General features: G+C 31.1%; 1 protein-coding gene across 1 annotated transcript in view; it reads left to right on the top strand.

Moving 5' to 3' along the window:
• Positions 1–21,866, top strand: part of LOC129227312 (E3 ubiquitin-protein ligase arih1l-like) — a 30,738-nt gene extending 8,872 nt beyond the window's left edge. The window contains exons 5-14 of the mRNA XM_054861856.1: positions 292–384; positions 3,641–3,696; positions 5,034–5,100; positions 7,962–8,068; positions 8,791–8,905; positions 12,959–13,089; positions 14,872–15,013; positions 15,513–15,689; positions 15,919–16,031; positions 21,639–21,866. Coding sequence (XP_054717831.1) covers positions 292–384; positions 3,641–3,696; positions 5,034–5,100; positions 7,962–8,068; positions 8,791–8,905; positions 12,959–13,089; positions 14,872–15,013; positions 15,513–15,689; positions 15,919–16,031; positions 21,639–21,720 — 1,083 coding nt within the window. The 3' untranslated portion in view covers positions 21,721–21,866. The remainder of the gene's footprint in view (positions 1–291; positions 385–3,640; positions 3,697–5,033; positions 5,101–7,961; positions 8,069–8,790; positions 8,906–12,958; positions 13,090–14,871; positions 15,014–15,512; positions 15,690–15,918; positions 16,032–21,638) is intronic.
• The last annotated feature ends 4,668 nt before the right edge of the window (positions 21,867–26,534 follow it).

The following is a 26,534-nucleotide window of genomic DNA, read 5'->3' as shown; positions in this document are numbered from 1 at the left end:
ATATGAACAAAGTTCTCTTTTAAATTGGCATAAAACAGAAGTAAATGTTACAGTAAAAAAATAAATAAATAAAAATAACCAAATATTCTGTATTCAGCCAAATATTTAGATAAAATTTTTACCAAATATTCAGTATTCAGAAAAATATGGTATTTGGTGCATTTCTGGTTTTTAGACAGGAGAGATACAATGCCTAACATAATGCCTTTTTTACAGAAACATTTATGAGCTGCCTATTTAATGTGCTTTTGTATGCCTATATTTACTAGATGTTATTTTTGTAAAATACAGATGATGACGGGCATTGCTTGTGGTCATCGCTTTTGCACTGAGTGCTGGAACAAATATCTCACAAGTAAAATTATGGACCAGGGCATGTGTCAGGTGAGAAATTCATTTATTAGTATTTTGTGTTAAAGTGAGTGTTTTGCTAATTTATATAACAGATTTTTCAGCAATTTCTGCTGTTTAACTTCAAAGGTTTTCTTTGAGTTGAAGTGCATATACAAACTAGCCATGCAGCATAATGTTGTTTAAGCCATCTCAAATACTTGATCATTCCCTGACAGAAAAAAAAAAAGTATCCTGTGACACCTTCTCTCCCAAATATACTAAATAATATTAATATCCCATAAAGTTAGTTAAAAATCTCTGCTAGATGGAATTTCAGTTCTCTTTAAAGAACCCCAGTAAAAATAAGGACAATAATTCCTAAAAATCACCAAACTGGGGTCAACAGCTCCATAGTTACATCAATACTTTCTTAAAAATCCAAATTAGAATAAGAACCTGAATGAGGTTAGAGGTACCTAAGAATCCCCATTAAACTAATGACAACAGTTCCTTTAAAGTCCCATTAGAATAAGAACAACAGTCGAGAAATTTCTTTAGGATAGGGTTTTTAGTCATGACTACTTCTGTGTGTATAAATAGAGTGAAATCCTATTGCAATTAATACCAGTGCAATGAAACATCTGTTTCAGCAAAATAAATGTTCTGTTCCAATTTAGTTTGCTATTGCATTGGTTGAATTTCATTGCAACAAAATTCTTGTTACAGCGAATAAAATTTCTGATCCCTTGGAGTTTGTTGTAAAAGGATTTCATGTATGAACTTTCGTATTAGGATTAGCAATATGTATTAAAACCCAGGGAGAAGGGGGGGGGGAACCCCTAAACTTCCCCTGATGTGCCACAGATAACAGTTTAGAACATCAATGACGCTTAAAGTTCTTTTTAAATTTTTGGTCAACAGTTCCTGAACATCAAAATAAATAGAGGTTAAAAATACAGAATTTTAAAGTTGATAGAAGGAAACAATAATGCAAAAAGGGGGGAGGGGATCAATAAATTATTTGGGGAGATCATTTGCCTCAATAATTTATTATTCATGAATTTATTTTGTCATACTTTATTATTTATCTGCTTCACTTACATAAATCAAACCAGATAAAACAAAATACTTGTAATCTTTTGGTATCACTTTCAGCCTGAAATTATGAACTGTTCATAAAAAGATAGCAGAACAGGGGGATAGAAATTTAATTAGAGTAGTGTAGGCATATTTACTCATATATACAACTATGCACATTGGTTTCATTCGTGTACATTCACTGCTGTAAAACACAATTTTATTGAATGCCATCATTAGATGAATAGAATATGAGTATCTAATAAGTGGTTTTTATAAAAAGTGTTAGGCAAAAATTAAATTAAAAATATGCCCAACGTTCAGCATTAAATTATATCAAAGAAAGTATTAAAAAAATCTAAAATAAGCTAATGAAAAATAGTCCAATAAACTATAAAAAGATTTTTAATAAAATCTAAACAGTATTTCTGTTTAATTTCATTTCACTATTAGATAAGGAACTTAAGAAGTTCTTCCTCGCTGTTGCTGGTCAAGACTCTCTCTCCTGAGTTTTCCCCACCTATCCCTATCCCATGCAATGGCACTCCATCGGTTCACTCCTATTACTTTTAAGTCCCTTTTTACCCCATCCAGCCATCTAGCTGGGGGGTCTTCCTCTTCGGCATTTTCCTTCAATGCTGGAGATGGTGATTCTTTTTGTGGGGAACGCATCTTCATAACGAAATATGTAGCCCAGCCACCTAATACGAGGCACCTTTATAACATTTAAGATGTTAGGTTCATCATACTTTTTGTATATTTCATGGTTGTAAGCTATTCTTCAACAGTTGTCTTGTTTTATTGGTTCAGAAAATTTTCTTAAAGTTTTTCTCTCAAAAATCAGTAAAAGGTCTTCTTCTGCCCAACTAAGAGCCCAACATTCACTCCAATACAGGACAAGTCTTATCAATGTTTCACACAAACTTATTTTAGTTTTAATGCTGGTGTATTTTTATTTTAATTGGTTTTTAAAACCATAGAAGCACCTATTCATTAAATTACCGCCTTATAGCCAGGGCTAAGGCAGAAATACATGAAATACACCGCCAGCTCAGTCAATTCCAGCCGAGGACTGCAGTTTCGTGCTTATTAGCACTCATCAGCCCGGCATAGGAGTGACTGAGCTGGAGGTGGAAAACCTCTTAAGGAAGCCAAGAGTGCCAAACAAACTGGTAGCTAATTCAGAATTAGCACTAACCAGAAGAGTGATCAAAGCAATCGTTTGGTTCATCTCGAATATTGAAGGCAAGGCAGGAGCAGTCCTCGGCTGGAATTGACTGAGCTGGCAGTGTATTTCATGAATTTCTGCCTTAGCCCTGGCTATAGGGCGGTAATTTACTGAATATACCTGCCTTGCCTTCAATATTCGAGTTGAACCGAACCATTGCTTCAGTCACTCGTCTGGTCAGTGCTAATTCTGAATTAGCTACCAGTTTGTTTGGCACTCTTGGCTTCCTTAAGAGGTTTTCCACCTCCAGCTCAGTCACTCCTCGGGCTGATGAGTGCTAATAAGCACGAAACTGCAGTCCTCGGCTGGAATTGACTGAGCTGGCGGTGTATTTCATGCATAGAAGTACCTATTGGCCATGGCTTGCCTGTTTTTAATTTCAATCTTTAGATCATTGCAGCTTTAGATCATTGTGCCCAGGTACTTAAGAAGATACTGTGTAATTTTATCATTGTTAGACTAAGCCAATTTGAAATGTTTCCCAATTTTTATGCTAAAGGTTTAAAAAAGTACAATTTGTTTTACAAAAATGTGGCATTTGTGACAGTAATTTTAGTTTGTTTTCAGAAAGGAAAAGAATTTTATTTATTTAAATGTTGTCTTTGACCTTCTGTGATTTTGACTGCAATATAAACTTCTTTTTAGCTTAACAGATTCATTGATAGATTGAGATATGAAAAAAAAAAAAAAAATTATTTGTGGTTGAAATGCCCAATGCCCTTCTGAATAATTTTTTGCTTTGTTGTTTTACTAAAAGTGGCTAAAATGTCTTAGAATCTTGAGATTTCTTCTTAAGTCTTCTTTAACTTTGGTAATCTCTCATTATTATAAACTCTACGAAGAAACCAAAAAGAAATTTTAAAAATCTTTTAAAAACCTTTTTTAATTACATTGTAGTTTAACTCTCATGGCTATTTTGCTTTTGTGTGTTATGCAAAGCATTTTTCAAAATTGATTTGCGCAGAGATTATGTTATTTTAATTCCTTTACTTTCTTTCACAGATCATAGCATGTGCTGCCCATGGATGTGACATATTAGTTGATGATCAAACAGTCATGTGAGTATGAGTATAACCTAATGCAAATCTATATAAATAAAACAAAGAATATGTGTGTATGTTCCCTATACAAATCCACAGTTTACTTCGGATCTCGCCCAAATTTGGCAAGGAGGTACTTGGGCACTTGAGAAGGAACGTAGGGGGTTTTTGAACGCCAAAAAAGTACCGAACTGTTTGAATTTTAATTTTAGGACCCAAAAATGGTTCTATCTACCAGAAATAATTATCCGATTTCTTTGATTCAGTTCTCATTCTGAAGCCTGCGAAAAGCACCCATATTGTTCATTCACTTCCTTCAAATTTCAAAAAAATAAAAAAATAAAAAAGGCTGTAAAATCACCGGGAAAAAATTAAAAAGCACTACTAAACCTAATGGAACAGAAATTTTAAATCGGAAAGTTATCTTTTGCGCGATCTCATTTTAAATTAGCATTCAGATCGTTGCCACTTTTTCTTTTCTCGGCTGTGATTAAATAAAATTTTGTTTTTGTTTTGAGGCAAAAATTTCCCCTTTTGATTATTATTTGGCGATTTATCTTCTTTCTTCTTTTTTTTTTTTAACGATTTTAGTTGTATTTTTGTCGAGTTGCTTTTAATTTTTTTGGGAGCTTTTAATTTGTTGTTTTTTTCTTTGAGAATGATTATTTTGACGGGAAATTTGTAGTATTTTTTTTTTCTCTGATTGAAGCCTGATTGTTGAATATGGGTCACTTGACAAAACTTTTATTTTCGAGGTAGATCGTGCCAAGCCAGGCAAATGCAACTAGTATTTTATAAAATTGTATAATTTTATTCCTTGAAATTCTGGTAAACATCCGATGCTTCATTTTTTAAGTATTTCATGCTTTATAATACTTGTGATTATTTTAATTTTTTTATGACTTTTACTTTCTGGTGTGAAGTAAAGACATTATTTTATTCACTGAATAGGGAGTATATTAACTTAATAGTATAGCTTTATCATTTGTCAGGAAATATAAATTACTTATGATTTTTTTATCGAAAAAATTTGTGGTTATATGTATGTATATGTGTTATACATAAAATTCTTCTTCCAGCTGATGAGTAACTTCGTATAATTTGTCATCCTTGGATGTATTATGTTTTAAAAACTTGATTTTATTTTGCTTAGAGAGTTGAACAATTAAAAGCAAGTTTCTCATGGGTTCAGCCCTTCAGTACTCTTGTGTAGCACCAACTTTATTTTTCACACACACACATATGTATATACTATATATATATATATATGTGTGTGTGTGTCTGTATGCATGTGTATGTGATCTATATATGAATTAATGTACATAGATTTTATACTGAGTTTTGTGTTTTTTTAGGTCTCTTATAACTGATCCTAAAGTGAAGCTCAAATATCAGCATTTAATCACAAATAGTTTTGTAGAGGTAAATTTTACTTTTCATCAGCACATGATTTTTCATCATTTTTGTAAAAAATGGGCCTTTTTCCTACATTTACACATGTTTAAGATAGCCTTGTAAAAGAAAAAAGCCTTGTTTTCGAAAAGGCTTATATTTTATTTGCATTTTCACTATTGCTGAACATGTGAACACTGAAACCATGAATGAGAATACCAATTCATTCTCAGAAAAATATACCCTTTTTTTGTTCTTTTCTTGAATTGTAAATCTACTGTTCATCGTATGAGACATTAAGTTTTTCTTGCAGATGTACAGGAAGGTGATTAAAACTTCAGATGATACAGATAAAAATATTTGTTTTATGAAATCAAAAATTGAGAAACAATTGCATGGAAAATCTTTGCGAGATTGGAAATCCCACGTAATTTTACTGTCAATTCTACGGGAATAATCCCGCTGAATATCACGCAGGATTTGGGATCGGGATTGCGGGATTGGAAACCCTAATTCCTTCCACTATAACATTATAACCAAAATCAGCATTCTTACATTATAGATAGCATTTATTATAATTATTTCTTAATGCCTTAGTATCAAAAAAAATTTTAGTTAGCTTCTGAATAATGTTTATTGTCATTAAAAAGTTTTGTACATTTGATAACAGTACCTCCTAAACTCAAACCTTCTAAAGCTGCCAGCTCTGGTGATGGAGCAAAAGTCGAAGGTAGCGGTTAAAGGAGGATTTTATCAATGCTTCAAATGCATGTTCTTTCCAAAATATATTTGAAAACAAATACAGTTGTCTCTCTGTTTAACGACGATCTATTTAACGACTTTCTCTTTTTAACGACGGCTTTTCACGGTCCCAGATGGTCCACTATAGTGTTAAAAGCATTCTATTTAAGGACGATTTTTTGTGGTCCCTTGAAAGTCGTTAAACAGAGAGCCAACTGTATTTACCTTTCCAAATGAGCTTTGAATAATAATAGCAAATGGAATATCTATGAGTTCTTCTACCCCTAAACAATTATGTTTTTCCTTCAACCTTCAGTATATTTTGGATGCTTCTTTTCTTTGAATAACTTTCCTCCTTTGAATTGCGAAAAAATTATTAGCAATAACTTGCTAGTTTACAGCTTTGTTTTTATTCTTAAACTCTCAAACTAGAATTTTTTCATTCAAGTTCTTCAATATTTTGACATAATTACAGATAAAGTAAAATAACAGAAGGAATTCTAATGCAAGCTGCCTTTCACTGAAGCCTGCATATTGACGCCTCAGAGTAACAGTAAAATATCTAATCCCCAGAAATAACACTAAGATATCTTACCTGTTGCTCTGAGGCGACTATATGATGTCAATCACAGGTCAAGCCTCAAAACACCCCTGACCAGAACAGAGAAGGGGGTGAAAAATAAATGATGCTTTCATGATATGAGTAGGGAAATGTCAAAATGGAGTGATGGAAAGTAGGGTTTTCGCTATGGTCGCTTTTTTTTCAAAATGCAAGAACGCTATCTAAATTACAAAAATTAAGTTAGGTATTTTCGCTCTTATGCTCAAAAAAGGAAAAAAGATGCACAATTCAAGAGAGAAAGCAAGCATGGAGATATTGAACTTGATCTTTTTATAAATCTTAACTGACATGTTTGAACTACCATTAAGTTCAACAATACTTGATCTTAATAACCATTATGTTTCCCCCCAATAATTGCATTATTGGCGTTTAAACTTGTACGATTCTAAATTTTCATTTCAAATTTAAAAGAAATATTAGCTACTATGTATTTATTTCTTAAAGATGTCATAGCTGAATTTTGAATTTCGCTTTAAACTGGAAAGGAAACACATATTCGGTGAAAAAGATATGTAAACGTATTCATTTGCTTTCGACATTTTAGCATTTTGCTAAAGCTTTTTTCCCTATTTTAGTTTTTTTTGCTAAGAAACATTTGAACTCAGCTTAAACCCTGATGGGAAGGGGAAGGAGAACTGACAAGTTCAGTTTACAAATTCCTGGAGAGGTTTTGTAAATAATTTCCTTTGTGGAAAGGAAGTGGATTAGACACCGAATGATCAGCAAGCAGAGGCACAGCTGAAAGAGATAAGAAAGCTGGACACTTACTAATCTAGGCGTTTTTGTAAGGTGCGTTAGTGGCAGGTGCATCTGAGGTATTCAATATTTCCCTTAGTGGCACATGGTTGTTTGCTTACCTAAATGGTTTATCTCCTGCTATGAAATTTTTTGCCTGATCTGTCAAGATCGCAGTTTAAGGAGTTAGATTATCATACCAATGTTTGCAGATTTCTTTAAAACTCGATGGCGGTTGGCGGAAAGTTGGGTAGAGTTTGATGAGGAAATTTGAATTGCATTTTAATACATTGCTTTTTTTCCGTCTTTATTGGCAAGCTAAAAGAATGGCGATTTTTACAAGATTCGACATATTCTTTTTGCAGAATTTTGTTGCCATCGGGATTGAAGGTGATCATTACTCATTCAACTTCCCTGTCTTTTTAAAATTTATTCAAGAACTATTATTAATTAAAATAATAATTTAGGTTTTATTCTTGTAAATTAATTCTTGTAAATGTTTTTAAAATTTAGGCTTAAGGGTAAGTCTTTTTGTGTAGCAGGATTATGAGCCTTGTTGTACTAGAATCTAGTAATACACATTTTTCACATAAAATTTTATTTTCTAACAGCTTGAAAAAAAATTTTGTTGAATAGATTCAAGTTTGTTTTGTTACATTCAGATATTTTAATAAGCATGCATAATTGATGGTAATTACGTTCAAGAAATTTAGTACTTCAAAAAAAATGTAAATTAGTATCATCAAATTATGTACTTTTTGTGTTTTTTAAAAGATTTTTTTTTTCAATTTAGTGTAACAGGTTGCTGCGATGGTGTCCGCAGCCTGAGTGTAACTATGTCATAGCTGTACAGTATGTAGATGCTCAACCAGTAACATGTATTTGTCGTCACACTTTTTGGTGAGATTGATTTTCTGCATTATGTTGTCTGTAAAATTATAATTCTGTTAAACTGGTATTTTATATATGTATGATTTATTCTTTAAGTATTTTAGTTTTTTTTTAATTTTAATAATACTTCAAGCTATTTCAGTTTTTAGAAAAACATTTTTCATATTGACTTTTAAATGCATTATTTTAAATTATTTTCCGAAGGTAGTTTGTCTAAAACCATCATTTTTCAGTTATTGTTTTATTGACGTAAAACAAGAAAAGTTTCTTAATAAACCTATTTTTAAAAATATATTATTAAAATTTTTTTCAAAAGCTTTTCTATGATTTAGTGTTTAATTTGTATTACATATAGCTTATTTTGTACATAATATTCAAACAGTAGCATTTAAAAATTTAATTATAGTGAAATCAAAGACACCTAAAAATGAATTACTGCAAAGACTAACAATATTTGCAAACCCCCTCCACATAAAGTATGTGCACATAAGACTAAGCTCATGCATAAAGCTATTCAAGCAGTTAAAAAGCTCCCTTTCCCCAAATTTTCTTACTGTAAAAACATTAAGACAGAACTTCATTGCTCAGTAAAAATCATTCATAAAAATTTTTGTAAATTTTGTCTTATTTCAATATTTTTAGCATAAAATATAATTTGTTTTATTATGTCTTAATTAAATTGCAAAATTATGTTTAAAAGTTATTATTATAAAATTTATTATTCCCACCAGTTTTGCTTGTGGGGAGAATTGGCATGACCCAGTCAAATGTAATTTATTGAGGAAGTGGCAGAAAAAGTGTGATGATGATAGTGAAACATCTAATTGGATAGCTGCTAATACTAAGGTATGTTTTCATAATAGATTTGAACATTTTTATAGAATGTTTTGACTTTTTGTTTTCTGTAAAATCAATATACAGTAGAAGGTCAAAAATCTGAATTAATTGGGACCATAGGTAGTTTGGATTTTTGAAAATCGCCAAAGAAATACCATTTTAGGAAATGTTATGCTGTTTAATGAAATAAAATGCGGGGTTATACATTACGTACATACATAAAATACAATACATTACATAATGCTTCAACGCATAATGCATTACATACTTAAAAAATTACCAAAATTAACTGTCATTGTTTCCTGAACCTAAAGTAAAATTTTAAATCTTCATGGAAGTGCATTGGGATTTTTGACCTTTCAGATTTCAATATTTGGATTTTTGACTGTAAGGTTTTAGCTGATTGTATAATTTCAAATGTAGTGCATTGATCATTGTAGTATGATTGTTATAGAAGTTAAAATATTAGTTTACATTTGTTTGAGCAAATGGAGCTTTACTTATTAAAAAAAATTGTTCTTTATATTTTTTGAAGTAAATATTTATAAGCTTTTATGAACTCATGAATGAACTCATTTTGATTCTTACCGCATATCTCCCTAGGGGCCCAAAGTGATGTAATGTTCACATTTGTAAGAATCCCCCCCCTCCCCCTTTTCAGTGATACAGCCAAACAAAGACAATGTCATTGTTTAATTCTGCTGCCAAAATTTGACTTGCTTTTGTATAATGCTTTGTTTTTTTAAGTACAGTGAAGCACCGTTTATACGTTTCTATCAATTATACACATTTTAAATTGGTCCCTGTAGAGTCTTATGCACATTAACCTATACCTATTATATGTTTTTTCATTTGTACACTTTTTTCATACAGTCCCTTCAAAAATGTATAAATGGTGCTACACTGTAGGGCTGGACGATATCTGTATTTGCATATCGCGATATATCAGAAACTAAACATCATGATATATCGATATATCGGTATAATCAGCAGAGTTGGCAAAACCCCGGGTTTTTTTTAAAAAGCCCATGGACCCAGGGTTTTTTGGGTTTTTTTAAATAAAACCCAAAAAAAACCCAACTAAAGTTGGGTTTTTTAAAAGAAATGTGGGTTTTTTTGTCTTTTTTTTAGGGAAAATGTGGGATACTTATAGCATATTGTAGCGCAAGTATATGGACAAAGTGCAAAAATTGTCTTCGGGTAAAAAAAGCTGGGAAACTAGTTAAAATTCAGCGTTTTCACAAGAAAAGTATAAAAGACGAAAAAACCCAAGAATGGTGATGTTTGAGGTTTTTTAATTTTCCATTATTACCAACAGTTAAGGCAAAGTTACTTCTCAAGTGATAAAATCTATTGTTTGTTTTTAATTACTACATTTTTTCTTTGCATTTTACTTTATTGTATTTCATTTTGTTATGCAAAACTACTGTAGAACCTCAAGTAGTTTAAATCCCTTTTTACTGAATTCCAGCTTAATCAAAACATTTCTTTGAATTTTATGTTGCCTGTTTTTCTATTTTTGTGTACAGAGTGAGAAATATTAAACTTTTTCGTAAGATAATGAAAATACTGTACATGTTCTGTTTTCTATCAACCATTTGAAAAATCTGTTTATTTCTAAAAAATATACCTTGTGTTTATTCGCGATTTGTAACGTGTTGGTTAGCAGAAAATAATTCAAATGAAAGCCTTTTAACTAGATTAGTTTCCTCTGTACAATCTACATATATTGAGAAAATCAGACGTGACGGGACTTGGTCAAGATAATTTGAGTTATTTTTTGACCAGTTAAAGAAAAAAAGTTAAATACATTTATTTAAAATCTTTGAAGTATTTTTTTAATGCCGTTAAGAGTTAAGAAATACTATTAAAGTTCAAAATTCATTTTTTATATTCATTGTCTGTGGTAAAGAACAAATAAAAAAGAAGTTTAAATTGTAAAAGTATTTAAATTAATTAATTTTTTTAAAACTTCTCAGAAAATTTAAAAAAACCCAAAAGTGGGCTAAATAATGGGTTTTTTTAAATGGGTTTTTTCAAAAAAAACCATTGGGTCCAACCCAATTGGGTCCAATTCGGCCAACCCTGATAATCAGCTGTGTACATATAGAGGGGGACTTATCATGGCATCCCTTCTCCACACCTTTATGAAATACATATCAAAATCAGGCTCTCATTTTTTACAGGATCATATTAATAATTCCTTTTTTCAATTCAAAACAAGAGTTTTGAAGAATTTCCCAACCTTTATAGGTACAGTACAATAGCGTTACAACACACACCTTGGGATCATTTGCATCAAAGATTTTGGCATTATACAGACAATTTCTAAAATTTATAAAATACTATTCAGATGCCAATCACATCAGAATACAGGGGTTCCAATCGCCCCCCCCCTTTTTCTCAACCATCTCCCTTTTTTTTAGATCTCATTTTTATTTGATTTATTTTTTTAATATTTTTATATATATTATTGGTTTATTATTATTTTATTAGAAAAGTTCTGTGTGCTACGCCAATGACACACACCCACAAACTAAATAAATAAATGAAATAAAATATAAACAGAACAAAATAAATAATTTAAAATAAAAATAAATCAAATAATTAAATAAATTAAAAAATTATCCCTCCCGCCCCTCGGTCCATTTTTTTTTTTTGATGGCGCAAGTAGTGCTATACCCCCCTCCTCCTCTCTCTGTGAGTACCCTTGTCAGAATAAGTTTTAACTCTTTATAACTTATAGTGATATAAATTGCATCAAACGGTCTAAGCATAAACTAAGAAAGTTAAAAAAAGAACAGTAGGAACAATAAACAACGATAATTATTTTAAAATATGTAACAATAACAACGAAGTAAGGAGAACAGAGAAAAGAAAATTAATAAAGCGCCAGAAAACCAAATGAACGGTTCCAAATAAAAGCTTAGTGATAAATTGGGTGAAGCTCACGAAGGTGAAAAAACCGGTTTCAGCAGCTTCGACAAGTTCGAAATTCGAATCTCCTCCGAAATTCGAAACAACGAAGCTTGCTACCAAATACCGGGATCGTTAGGCATTAGGGAGGTGCATATCCCCTCTCACCCTCCATTCACCCTGGAAGCAGCACAAGCGTGGTCCATAGACATAACACTCCTCCGTTCGCGCTGGCGACTGGAGACGATCGTGCGGCGGAGAGGGGGGGGGGAGCATAGTCTTCGAATCAGCAGGTCTCGGATGGGAATCACCGATCTTCAGGTAAGTCGAACGTCCGTCGGAGAGATCGCAATTCAACCGGTTTCATGCACCCGATTCCAGCGTCGGTGAATTCGAAATTCGAAGACACCTTTTTCGTTTACGATATACCGCCTTCCGTGATATATCATGGGTTCAGTTTTCAAAAAACCGGTTTTTATGATATGGCTATGAAACCGATGTTCAGCGGTATATCGATATATCGTCCTGCACTACTTCACTGTATTATTATTATTATGATATTTTGATTACTAACTTAATGCATACCGTACATATTTTTTAAGGGGGGGGGGCTCTAGCTATTTTTTAACTTTGTAATTTCTGTGTTCCACTTCCTTTCTTTCTTTTTTTTTAAAGGGATATAATATACCTCATTTTGCCTAAAGACCAAATTTAATTGGTCTAATTTTGTTAAAAATACAAAAATTACATTCATTTTCCTTCTTGTTGCTCCTGTTCCTCTTATCATTATCAAATTAATTCTGATATCCAGCCTTAACCCAAGTACTCAAGACTAGCAATTATTGCACCATAAATTAGAATTCTTAATAAAATGTTATATTAGATGCTATATCATTCATGTTGGTTTGCAACTCTAATGTAATGCTTTTGCATCTGTGAACATGTTAACATCTCATTAGATGCTTCAAATAAGGCTTGACTTACAATAAGCAACTGTTTTAAAATTAACAATATATAATATATACAATTGTGTTATTGAATATCTTCTCATCTGATTGATTTATTGTTCATGAATTTCAAAATGAAAAATTGAAAAATTAAAATAAAAGTTTTATATATTTTTTGCAATACATTTTTCCTTTTTAGGAATGCCCCAAATGCAATGCAACCATTGAAAAAGATGGAGGCTGTAACCACATGGTCTGTAAAAACCAGAACTGTAAATCAGATTTCTGCTGGGTATGTTTAGGACCATGGGAACCGCATGGCTCTTCATGGTGAGTGCATTTTTGGCAATCAAAATGTTTTCTTCTAGCTTTTGTTTTTAACTGTTTTTTCTTGAAATAATTCTTTTCTCCGAAGAAACAAATCACTTTTTTGAGTAAAAAATTTTAGGAAATAGGATACTGACTAGCCTCTACATTGCATTATATAGCCATATTATAGTCAAATGTACTGACTGAAACTTTGATGTATGATGTAATTATATCACTATTTTTAAATGGATGCCTCAGTTGCCAAATCAAGAACCTCCACTTTAAAAAAAAATGCTCAGTTCTAATTTAATAGTTCTTTATCAATGTTTAGCATGTGAATTTATATTAAAGTTTTGGTTCAGTACATTTCTGACCATGTGATAGCAGAAAATGTAACACGGAGGCCTATTCACTCGTATGGATAACACTATCTTCTTCATAACTTTTTCAACTTTTTGTTTTATGGAGTTAATCAATTTGGCAAGTAAGGCATCCAAATATAGCTCAATTGGGAAATTTTTTAGTTAATTTTATTGCACTAGCTGACATTTTTGTGTGATATTTAATTAGATTAATTTTATTTTAAAATATTTAAATGCTGATTAGTTGAATTATGTGTTTTGACAAACATGAAATTTTGTACTCTTACATGTGTTAACAGACAATAATAACTAAAAAATGTCTCATGCAATTAATTTTTAGAAATAATATTCATTCATCATTATCAAAGCAAGATTTTAATTTTTTGAAGATATGTATACATTATAATGATAATTTTCATTTAAGAGAATGAGAAAAACCTTCGAAAGTGATTAACAAAGAAGTTACCCTATTTTTTTTATTTCAAAAAAAATTTTTATGTTAAATTTAACGAAATAAAATTTACGTTTTGAGTTGAATCTGCTCACAGTTCGAACTTTCCGCCTTATCTGATAATGTATCTGTATCACAGACATTTAAGTGCGCCTCGTTTTATTACCTTTGAAGTTTAATGATACCTGCTACAAGTGCCAATTTCCCCCTTCTTTCTGTAGGTAATATGCAACTCTTTGATTCAATCTCCTCATAGATTTTGAACAAATTATTTTTTATTTCTCTTTCAGATAGTTGGTTCAGTATTTTGGCATTAAAAGCGCTTTTCCCAAGCACAGTGAGAACAATTTTGAACATTCAACCATTATCTTAATAACAGTTTGAGATGGTTTGAGAATTATAATATTTTTGTTTAGCTTCTTCAAATACACTTATTTTTATTTTGTTTTCCAAAAAGTTTTTGAAGCAGCCTTTTCACTACTGTAGCAATGTATTTATGTTAATGCTTATTCTTCGTAAAGATGCAATGTTTTTATTTTAATTTCTTAATTTTAGAGTTTGTCATTCGTATCTAAAATGAGTTATATGATGCCATTATTGTAGCTAGTTTATAAAAGTATTTTCAAATAGTCTCCAGAAATTGTCAGGGAATTTTAGCCATCTAATTTAGACTTTTAAATGATGCTTTTGTCTGTATTTTAATTTGGAAGAGTTCACTGAATTGAATCATGTTACATTTATTCTTAAGTTTTGGTAACTCATGATAAAAATCAACTACCGTTGAACATGCTGAAAAACTGAACTTGATTCTTGGAAATTTTGATATAATGCTAACACTTGTAAATAAAAATGTCAAAGTTCCTAATAAGTGAATTAGAAAACTATTACAGTTGTATTTTTGTTTTAGTAAATATAAACAACTTCTATTTAAAAAAAACCTTTCATATTTATTATTTTCTTTACCAAAAATTTTTTTTAATTTTCTCGTAGGTATAATTGTAATCGTTATGATGAGCGTGAAGCCAAATCAGCAAGAGATGCTCAGGAAAAATCTCGTGCAGCTTTGCAGCGATACTTGTTTTATTGCAATCGTTACCTGAATCATATGCAAAGTTTGAAGTTTGAACACAAGGTATGATTGCAGTTTTTGTTATGCATCAACTATATTTAATGTACCTTTAGTATTCTTGTAGTTATTTTATTATTTTCCTTTATTTGTTATTATTTGTATATTTTTTAGGTATTAAATTTATTTTAAAATAGATATCCTTATTTCTTGCTAAAATCATATAAACTGTATGTATCAAGTTTGGGTTATTTAATATAGTTGTATATCATACTAGTAGTACCCGCAGGGCCATGCCCCTGGTATTAAAAGGCCATTTGGTTCACTTGCAGGACCAGAATGTAAATGCCTGACCATTTATGTTCAGTTCTTGTACAAGAATATGATGTTTGTCGTAATGAAATAGGGAACTAATGCAGTTTTACATATTATTTCTTACCTTACGTAAACCTTGTACGTATTAAGATTAACAATACTTGAAAAGTATTTCAATGAATTAAAATGATTACGTTATTTCTAGCTAAAGCATGGTTTTTTAATTAGAATGTATTCTTATTTAATATAGTTGTATGCTTCAGTTAAGGACAAAATGGAGGAAATGCAACAACAGAATATGTCTTGGATTGAAGTTCAGTTTCTGAAAATTGCTGTTGATGTGCTTTGTCAATGTCGGCAAACATTAATGTATACTTATGTATTTGCTTATTACTTGAAGAGAAATAATCAGTCAGCAATATTTGAAGTAAGGAATATACTCTTTGAATTCTTCTATTTTTAAACTATTGTCAGAAATATTTCCTAATCAGTGTGTTTTGTTTATATTGTGCTATTATTTTGAAATATTATTGTGAAATAAATTCTTATCAATGTATTTCTAAGCATGAAAGTACAAATAACTTTTTGTACACAAGAGTGCTAAGTAATAATTTTGAGTTATTGTGCATAATTTTAATTTTACAAAAAATTTGTAGCATAATCAACGAGATTTGGAAAGTGCAACAGAAACATTATCTGAATATTTGGAAAGAGATATCACGCAAGAAAATCTTTTAGACATTAAACAGAAAGTCCAAGACAAATACAGGTACATGAAAAAGTTACTTATATTTTTGAATAATATTCTGTTTTTTGCCTCAGAGCAATTACTCAGACATCTAATCCCAGGAATAATACTTTAGACATCTTACTGTTGCTCTGGGGCAACAATGTATCATTCATTTATCAATGTTGGGTGTCATTAATTTTTTTTAAAAATAGAAGCTTTACCTTTCAGTTTGCTCATTTTGAAATGAAATACATTTCAAAATTAAAAAAAAAAACTATTAAGCATGATTTTATGTGGCAGAATAATACTTTTAGTTTTTTAACCTGGCAAGCTTTAGTGGTACTGATACGTACCACTAAAATGTTAGGATACTGTATGGTACCTCAAGTTTTTTTATAATAGCTTTTTTATTTTTATGGTTGAAACTGTTTCTTCATTTTAGTTATGTTCATGACTAGTTAAAGTTTTATTTTTTGAAGAGACACATGTAAAATCAATATTGAATTGTGGATAACATGAAATTGAAGGGTCCAGGAAGGAATTAACTTTGTTTTTAAAAAGTTGCTGGTTTACAATTACCAACATTTGTTTTCGCTTTTTTAAAGAAAACTTCATTAGATATCGCCGTTATTGGAATATTGCCTACTGTATTTGAGACTTTTTACTAAAAAGAAAAAAAAAAATTCAATATTTCCCCCCCCCCCCCTTTTCCCCTCCAAAAATGGAAAATTTGATTTTTTTTTTTTTTTTTGAAGGATTAAAATAAAGTTTCATAGTAGTTATGTTTTCTGACAAAACTGAAAAAGTACTGAATATATAAAAATATGCCATCCATGTTTTCTTTCTTAGAAATATGTACAAAACTTTTGCAACTAAAAAAGCCTTTCTGCTATTTAACTGCCAGTATATTTCAAAGTTCAAAACACTAAAACTTATCCAAATAAGTCAAATCATCATTTGGCTGTTAAGGTGTGGTATGGTTTAATTTAAGTAGGGTGTGGTTTCTAAAACTGTTGGAACTTCTTTTTTTTTAATTGTGAGATTTTGATCAGGGAGGGTTTTTTTTTTTTTTTTTTTTTTTTTTTTTTTTTTTTAAGTTTGTTACATGCATTTACACAAAAACACAACACACACATTAAATAAAAATATATTGACATTTTAACTTAAACATTTCCATGTTATTACAATGTGTGGGCTGTGTATGCATTTACATTTTTAGTGAGTCAAGTTACTTTGGTGCACAGAAAAATTATATAATACAGCTTGCAATATCAAATTTAGTGTTTTCATGTGGGATACTGAACTAAAAAAATATTTATGCCAAAAAAAAAAAAAAAAATATTGGAATGTAAGTTTTATAAATTTCTGAATAGATTATTTTGTGCACAAAATTTCAAAATTTTTCATTTTTTAAGAGTTGAAATAAACTCCTTTGAGGAAAAAAACATTTTACTTCCCAAAATTTCCATGGCATAATTGTTCCTCATATTTGAATAAAATGGAAATTGAAAGCCAAAATTCAAAATTTTGGGAGTAAAGTGCAAATGTAGGGCTTGGGACAGAAATATAACAAGCCACGAGGAGTTACTTTTTTATCAAAATTTTTGTTTCTCATAACTATAATTGAAATAAACATGACAATGTATGATGTCGTTTGGAGAGAGACTTATCTGGTTTTAGACTTGCCAGATTTCTAAAATGTTAAACCGGGACACCGGAAGAGAAGCCCCCCCCCCCCACCTCAGTGTCGCGAGTATTCAAAAGAATTCACACCCTTGGCTCAGTGGCGGTTCGTGCCTTGAAAAAGTGAGGGGGCCAGATCATGGGTGCATGCACTCCCCCTCCCCCACCCCCGTCGAATTTTGTAAACAAAAAAGATTTTTTTTTTAAAAATATTCTTTTAATCTTTAAATTTTCTCAAAATAGTTATTTGTCTGAAATTAATAAAGTTAAATCCTTTTTAAACAAGGGACAAGCTACAAAATACTTAAGCTACTAAGTAAATCACGAATATATTAATCTCATGTTTATATCCATGATCGCCGGCAGGGTGGTGCACTTTCACCCCCTGACTTTTAAAGTTAAAATTTAAAAATCAGATTGGGAAAAGCTACAAAATATATCACAAAAATTATTAATCTCACGTTCATATCCAGTACGCTTTCCGGCCCTGCAGTACGTCTCCCCCTGTAGGACCGGTAAGGAGCTGCAGGGGAGGCTTTTCATAATAAATAAATTTTAAAAAGCAATATTAATCTAATATTTTTAATAGTAATATTATGTTTAATCTTTTAATAACTACAGTGAAACCTCCGAATAGCGGACAGTCAAGGAACCAGAAGTTTTGTCCGTTATTGGGAGGTGTCCGCTATTAGGAGGAACTACTTAATTTACCTTTTTCAAAATGGGCTGTTGTTCCCTTTGTAGAACACAATCGAAACAATTGCGAAAGGTTTACTACATTTTACGTCAAGTGTAATTAATCTGTTTTTTCTTAAATCTCGAGTATCACTATTGAATGATTGAGAGTTGGCAATATGACCTTGAATATGGGCAAATCTTTTTCATGTCTAAAAATTAAACAACCCAACGAAACCACGGCTCCATAAAGCCGACTACTACCGGCGCCGGTCTGCTCAATTGCATCTCCCGAGAGCCCCACTTAGAAAAAGCGCTCAGTTTCTTCTTTTTTATCTTAACTTTTATAGTTATTATGTACAAAATTCATTAAAATCTTAAGAAAAACATACGTTAATTGTTAGGCTGACATCAGTTTTCACTTATCTGCTTCAATACTCTCAAAACTAGCCGTTACAAAATTATGACTTTTTTTTCTTTTTCATTTTTTGCTGCCCGCAAAAAGTACCATGCCTTTTAGTTCTTTTTTTTTTCTGCCCCCAACTTTTAAGCCCCAATCGCTGCCTCTGCCCCTTACCACCTTTTTAATTCCAAGAAACAGTGATAAGGAAATGACGGGGGTGGGGGTGGAATATCAGTTGTGGAGGATGAAAAGCTTTGTAAGGCAAGCAGTTACTAAGATATTCTGTGAAAAGAAAAAAAACCGGAAGCGCTATGATCGCAAGGAAAATTTTTTGTGAAATAACTGTCCGTTATTCGGAGTGTCCGTTATTCAGAGTGAATTACATGGAATGGCCTATATTGAGGGACTGGGACTTGCAAAAATGTCCGTTAATTAGAGGTGTCCGTTATTCGGGAGTGTTCGTTAAGGGAGGTTTCACTAATTATTTTGAATGAGTAAAATTAATTTTATTTTAAGCAAGACCAATTTACAAAAGTGCAAAACTATTGTTATCAGAGAAATATGTAAAAATTATAAATTAAAACCCTTTAGCAAAGATGAAAGTACATCTCAGTATTCGTTTTAAAATAAATAAGGTAAAAATAGATAAACTAAATTTTTAAAAAAGATAAATAAATAAATAAACTAAGAAACTAGGTAGTAAAAAAATTTCTGAGCGATTCTCATGCAAGTGCACCTTTTTACATGTTATTCCATGGGCCAGATACAGAATTTTTCTGCAGACAAAGAAAAACAATATCAAACTCTTTATTTTCTTCAAATTATTGATAACTTCTTACATTTTCGTTAAAACTACATGAGCAGTAACTTAAAACAAGTAATAATTTCTGTGTAACAATGGAAAAACATTTTTTGAATTAAAAATAATATTTTGACAATATATGCACTCATGTACATACAACACAATACACAGCGGTGGCGCAACTAGAAAATAGTTTTTAGGGTGGGGAGGGGCACAATAGGAAAAAATTCTCATCAATTTGATTGATTTGATTTGCTCATCAATTCTTTCAATGTTGAAACTTTTAGTAGTTTTAAAAACGCAATTTTAGACTGTCTTTGGTGATGTTAGGGGAAACGGGGAGGGGGGGTACAGAGGACTCCGCGGAAATTTGCAGAAATCGAAGCCTTAAAACGAGGTTTTAGAACATATTTATTGATGTTATGCTAAGGGATGGAGCTTCAGGACTCTCTTCATTTTTTTTTTTTTTTTGAAAAATAAATAGAAATCAATTCCTCCTCTCCCCTGCAATTTTTCGAAATTGCAGTTCCAAAAACGCAATTGTAGACAAACTTTCAAGATTTTTACGAAAAGGGGTACTGACGCTCTCCCCTGGAATTCTTTTCAAAATTGAAGTCTTAAAAACTTAAGCACAAGATTCTACGGTAATATGAGGAGGAGAGACTATTCCACTTAAATTTTTTGGTAAGTCGCTGTTTAAAAAACCTATGTTTTGATGATATTAAAGGAAGGCGGTTTGAGGGCACTCGCTCGAATCCCTTCTGAAAATGAAGGCTTAAAAACGAGATAGTAGGACCATAATTGGTAATGTTAGAGACAGCAATCTTTTGAAACTGAAGCTCCAAAAACTCAATTTTAAGTGATTTTCAAACGCAATTTTAAGCGATGTTGTAAGGTATTCAGAGACTTTCCCTGGAAATGTTGCAAAATTGAAAATCTGGAAATAAAAGTTGAGATGTTTCGTAATGTTTTTGACGGGAAGGGGGTGGGGGGGGGGGGGGGGGGGTTTGTTTGGAGAGACTTTTATTTTCAGACAAACTTAGAAAATGAGAGAAAGAAATAATACGGGGCGGGGAGGGGGTGTCAACTAGCTGTAATTATTGAAAATTTAAAATTTTAAATTCCCCCTTGAAGGAAAAGTTGAGAATATGAGGAGGAATAATTTCATTTCAGGGGGAAAATGCAACAAAGTAATATCAAAAAAATATATTTCCTGGACCCCCTCCCCCTTTTTCCTCCCACACATACATTCCATTTTTTTTTTAAATTTCAAGCATGCACACACCAAAAAAAAAAGGGGGAAATAAATAAAAAGTTATTAATTATTGTCTGAAAAAAGTGAGGGGGCTTTGGCCCCCTCCGGCCCCTCCCACAAGCCGCCACTGCCTTGGCTAGTTTTTAGAGTATGTTAGACGGTAGTTCATTTTACGTGCTATGAATAAATGGTCACTAAATTATGAACCAAAATCATGAGTAATACAGGACCCAAGCAGATAAATTTTATTTCCTACATGTTAATATTTTCAAGTTACTTAAGGAAGGAGAAACACTTTGAATAAGGAAAAAAAATTAACAATATTTATATGTACTTTTTATTAGCTCTTTTGGTTTCAATATTGTTGTAAATGCCTTCACAAGCTAATTCAAAAGTTATTTTACGTTTTTATGTTACAAATGGCAAAGTAATTATCCTAAACAATCCTTCGTAGTTAGTTATTTTTCGACTTTTTTGTTCATCTAAAGTTAAATTTCATTTTCCGGGATGTAAAGTAAACCGGCCGGGACACCAGAATTGTATCTGAAAACTGGGACTTTCCCGGTCAAACTGGGACATCTGGCAAGCCTAGTTTTAGTATTGCAGCATATAGAATGCATAATAACTTTGAAAAATCACATTCTTACCCCAAGCCCTTCAAATATATGAATAGAAATGTCACACCCATGAACATGGATTGAGCAAGCTACCTAACTCAAAAGTAGAAATATTTCAAGAAATGAAAATTAAACCTTTTCTCAAATTATAGTTGTTTGGTTTTTTAACCTCTGATTCCTCATTGTAACATATTTTCCTTTTGGTTCCCAGATATTGTGAAAGTCGATGCAAAGCCCTGCTTGAGCATGTTCATGAAGGCTATGAGAAAGATTGGTGGGAATACATTGACTGAACTCTTCTGGAAATTTTGTAAAAATTCTTTAAGAAGACTCATTGCATGATGCCGAATCACAACTCTCGCCGAGACCCCACGTCCATTACAAAATCTGTAGAATCATGTTACTGCCACGGACAATAAATTTAATCTTTATATATGTGTATCTGTGCTGTAATGGTGGACGATAAAGCCCAAATCTCTTTGTCTTGTTTGAGCTGGTCTGGAATGAGAGTTCGTCATTAACAGATTTATTAAGTTTTTAATTAATTAAAGATAAATCATTAAATGATATTTATTGAAATGGGTGAGCGTTACTTCAAATGCTCAGTCACGGTTAATTTTGCATTTTATAGTGGTATGTTTTCCTAAATGTGGAAGAGATGAAGGAACAATGCAATGTTTTTGTTTGGTAAAGAGTGGAAATCATGAGTTGTTTTTAAATAAAATGCACCAAAATTGTTGAAATAATTTTATTTGTTCACCCTTTTTTAATTTATGCCAAATATTGGAAGTATTTGGCAGTAGTAAATTAGATGATACTTCATTTCTAAATAATGTTGTACAGTCATAGCTGACTCAATTATTCTGCGGTTTTTGTTGGTCAACTGCTAATTGTTATGAATAAATAATGCAAACTTTCTTAACAATATCTTTGGCTTGCATTTGTAGCATACAGTGGTCTGCAATATATTTAACGCAACTAAGAGTTAAAACCAGGACTTAATTTCTACCAATAAAGTATGGGAACCTAAACATTTATTCATGTGTAGCTAATGAATTCTGAAAGATAAAAAAGCAACGTGCCGGAGTTGAGCTTTCAAGAGCTTGCTTAGAAGTTAAGCTCTGTATCCTGGGGATGCACTCTTTTCAGTGCAGTAACATCTAATAGCTGGCAACAACTCATCAAGTAGGTGGTTATACAATGAGCAACATCATTAATTCAATAGTATTTGTTGCACAAGTGAATATAGTGAGCAAGTGAATATATAAAGAAATTAAAAAACTAAAGTCTTGACAATGAAATGAGAAATAGGAAAAAATTTAATTTGAAACAAATGTGAATAGAGAATACTAAAAAGAAAATCAGTACCGGGAATGCTATAACTGCTATTCTATTACAGTACTGCTTGAGACATAAAGGTAGTTATGCTTGTATGGGTGGTAACTTTCTGCTTCAAGGTAGTTATAGTCAATAGCGACAATCCATATCGCTGTGTGGTCTCTGAGAAGAAAAAAAAATCAGTGTATAACTTCTTACAGCAGGAATAAGCTATCAGTTGTGTGCGAATTTATGCTATATGGGCGAACATTGCTGTACAAAAAGAATGAGAATTATTCATGACTATCCATCCGTTTTGGGTTTGATGTGCTGGTTGCTGTAAAAGTTCTGTAGTTGATTTTCTTTGATAAATAAGCCCACACTAAATTAGTTAATACATTCTTTCTCTAGGAAAAAGTGAAGAAGGTATTTTTTAAGTACATTTGTTTTTATTTTCAACTACATTTTAAAGGTAAGAAAATGACATTTTATAAAAACTTGAACTTTATGTACTTTAAATAAAGAAAATCATGGCAATATATTTTGTTCCTTTTACATTTTCGAGTTAAAGATGTCCAGCATAAAAATGTTTTGACTGACATAAAAGAGTCTTACAGTAGTAATTACAAACAGTTAAACATGTGTAAAGAATATCCTGACATTATTAACAAACAGTCTTCAAACTCGATTAACATTTTATGTCTTCATTTTCAATTCAAGTGAAGTTGCGCTAGGCATTGCTTATATTCTTTTTCCTCGGGCATGTGGTATTTAGTGACTTAAAAGTGTGTCTCTTCTAGTTTCGTATTAAAAAAAAAAAAATGCTGATACAAGGGAGCCATTTTGTATTAAAAAATATTAGGAAAAAGAGACCAACAACATGTAAGAGAGTAATTCTTTAGTCTTCAAAATTGTAATTCTTTAAAAACACACACAATTTAACCAGTTTTTTCAAAACTACAAATATATAAATTAGTTTTTGCAGAAGTTATATCTGTGTGTATGTGACATAATGTTTGTATGTTATATACATAGTTGTTGTTTTTTTTTTTTTTTTTTTTTTTTTTTTTTTTTTTTTTTTTGTATTTTTAGTTTTAGTTTTTAAGATGAGTCACATGTTCTATCACATTTTAAAAAAAATATTTTTTTTTTAAATGCAGTCACTATTGAATAAATTATTATATGTTCTGATGTTTCCCTGCTTTCTAAAGTATTGATTTTCAGAATACATGGCTTTCAAATTTTAGTCTTGTATGCATTTAGGATGTGCATGAAATCATAGTTGGAATTTCACATACTGATATAAGTTGAGGCTTTAGAAAACCTGTAAAATCTGATTTTTAATCGTTTTGTTAATTTATTTGGTTGTAAAACCTAGTATCTGTTGAGTTAACATTGAGCAGACATAACCAGGACAGCGAGTGGGCTAATAGTAGTGGTGTCAAACTATTGGTTCGTCAATAGGACTATCAAAATTTTACTTGAATTTATTTGTATGAAGCTCATTTTTATATATTAGTGCTATTTTGTTAATGTTTTAATAGTTTTAAATGCAGTTAGTTATTGATATCAAATTTGATTGCATCTGTGATTATGAAATTGTTATCCCTAGTTTGATGCCACTAGATGCAAAAATGTCCTGTTGCCATTAAAACATGCTTGAAAGAATCTGATCAATCAGTATTTTATTAAAGTCACAAATGTTGTTTTTTCTTACTTTTTTTATATTAAAAAAAACTTTTGCATGTTATGCCGAAAATACTCAAAATATTTTTCGACTAAAGTTAAAAATGCTTTATTTAGTATTGTACCTATAGCAAGGGTGTAAAATGATAATTATAACTTTTAGGTTAACTTTGAGTTTAGGATAGAACTTTCTTCTGTTTGTCAATTATATTTCTAACTGCAAGTATCAATAGTGGTTATAATGACAGAAGTTTTTAAGTATTCAATAACTCTACTTATTTTGAATTTTTCCGCAGTTCACATAATTGCCTCTTTAGTGCAATGAAAATTTAAACAAAAAATGAACAGCAATAGTTAAGTATTTTAACTCATATTAAATAAATGTAAAAACAACGAAAAACATTTTAAAAATAAAGTTATTGAACACTGATAAACAAACTCAAAAGTAGGAATCCTCGGCTGAATATTTGGAAGTGAGGCATTCATAGTTGCATCAATATGAGAAAACAAGAAACTGATGTACTAAATGAAAAATGATCAAAAATGCGTGCCCCGGGGTTGACCTGTTGCTTGCTGACTGGTTGATTGTCGTCTTGTGTCATGAATTCCTACTGGTTGACCCATCTGGTATAAATACCGACTTCCTTGGTGTGGTGAGCTTCTTGCACTGATGAAGAAGCTCCATTGCAGCCTTGAAATAGCTATTTGCTGTATTTTCTTGAAAATTTGTTCTTTCTGTTGGTTTTTCATTTTAGGCGTATACTAATAATTCTTGTATACAGGGCTTAGATAAAAGAAGTGGGAATATAGAAAAAGCCTTTTGGTTATCAGAATTTATTTTAATGTGTATGTAGCCTGTATTCCGGCAGTTTTAAGGAAATTCCAATAAAATTGAAAAGAACTCCCATTTAAGTTGCACGGCTTTGTAAAAAGATTTAATAAAATGAGGTACTAATTGTAAATTGCTTTAAGTTATAAAAAATCATGTGCTGTTTTGCTAAGATTGTAAATATACTTCTCAGAGTCAGTGAATAACTCCATTTCTTTAGTCATGAATATTCTATAATTGGGGGAAAACCTAACCTTACAGGGTTGTAATGCTGTGATTAGGATCTGCGTAGCCTTCACAATGCTGCCAGGTTAGGTTTGCCCCAGCTATAGTTAATTTTACTTTTAATTAGTATTATCCTAGGCAGAGATTATTACAAAAATGCTGTGTAACTGTAAAAGTTATCTATCAAAGCAAACCCAATTTACCAAATGATTAAAATCTGCTTAGTAAAAAAAAATTGTTTTATTGCATTTTTTTTTTTTTTTTTTTTGAAGTTATGAGTTGTTCATATTTCAAATGTATTTACCCATTTCACACATTTTAATGTTATGTTTGATTTTTAAAATTATTTTTTTGTTCCTTGATATGAATTTTGAATGAGCTGATATTCAGCAAAGCTGTTGAAAACAAGATGTTGATACCAAGTGTTTTCAATAAATTTCTGTAATATATAAATTATGATATATGCTTTGATAATATCATAATTGAATGACATCATTTCACTGAATGAAGACATTTTTTAAATTCCATTTTTTAAACATACGTTGAGTATGAATTTACAATTTTGTCTTTTGTAGATAGTTTTTTATTGGTTTGTTGTGGAGAGATATTTAATAAATAATGATATATATAATAAAATTAAAAGGGACATTTTAAATATGATTTTACTACTTTTTGTTTGTGATAAAATTTAATTTTATTGCCTGTGTTTTTTCCCCACAATCTAAAAATAAAATTAAGCATTTAATGTTCTTGAACATAATGTTATTTACTTTATACCTGATTTTAAAGTGAGTACCTTAAAATCAGGATATCTAACATGCAAGGTGTTAGAAATAGAACACACAAGGACATATGCAAGGCTCCCAACTAGTCTTCTTTTTCCTTTAAAGGTTCTTTTTTTTTTTGTTTCAAGTCCCTAAAAGTTCAGCTTTTTTTCAAAATCTAGTCTCTTCCTTTGCCTCCTATTTCCTTTAAAATTTCAGTTTTATTTTGGATTTTCCCTACAACCTCTCTTTCATCCACTTGTATATTTTTTCTCCAAAAAATATT

Source organism: Uloborus diversus, chromosome 8 (assembly GCF_026930045.1).
Source record: "Uloborus diversus isolate 005 chromosome 8, Udiv.v.3.1, whole genome shotgun sequence".
Taxonomy (NCBI): Eukaryota; Metazoa; Arthropoda; class Arachnida; order Araneae; family Uloboridae; genus Uloborus; species Uloborus diversus.
This window is presented reverse-complemented; position numbering and strand designations above follow the sequence as displayed.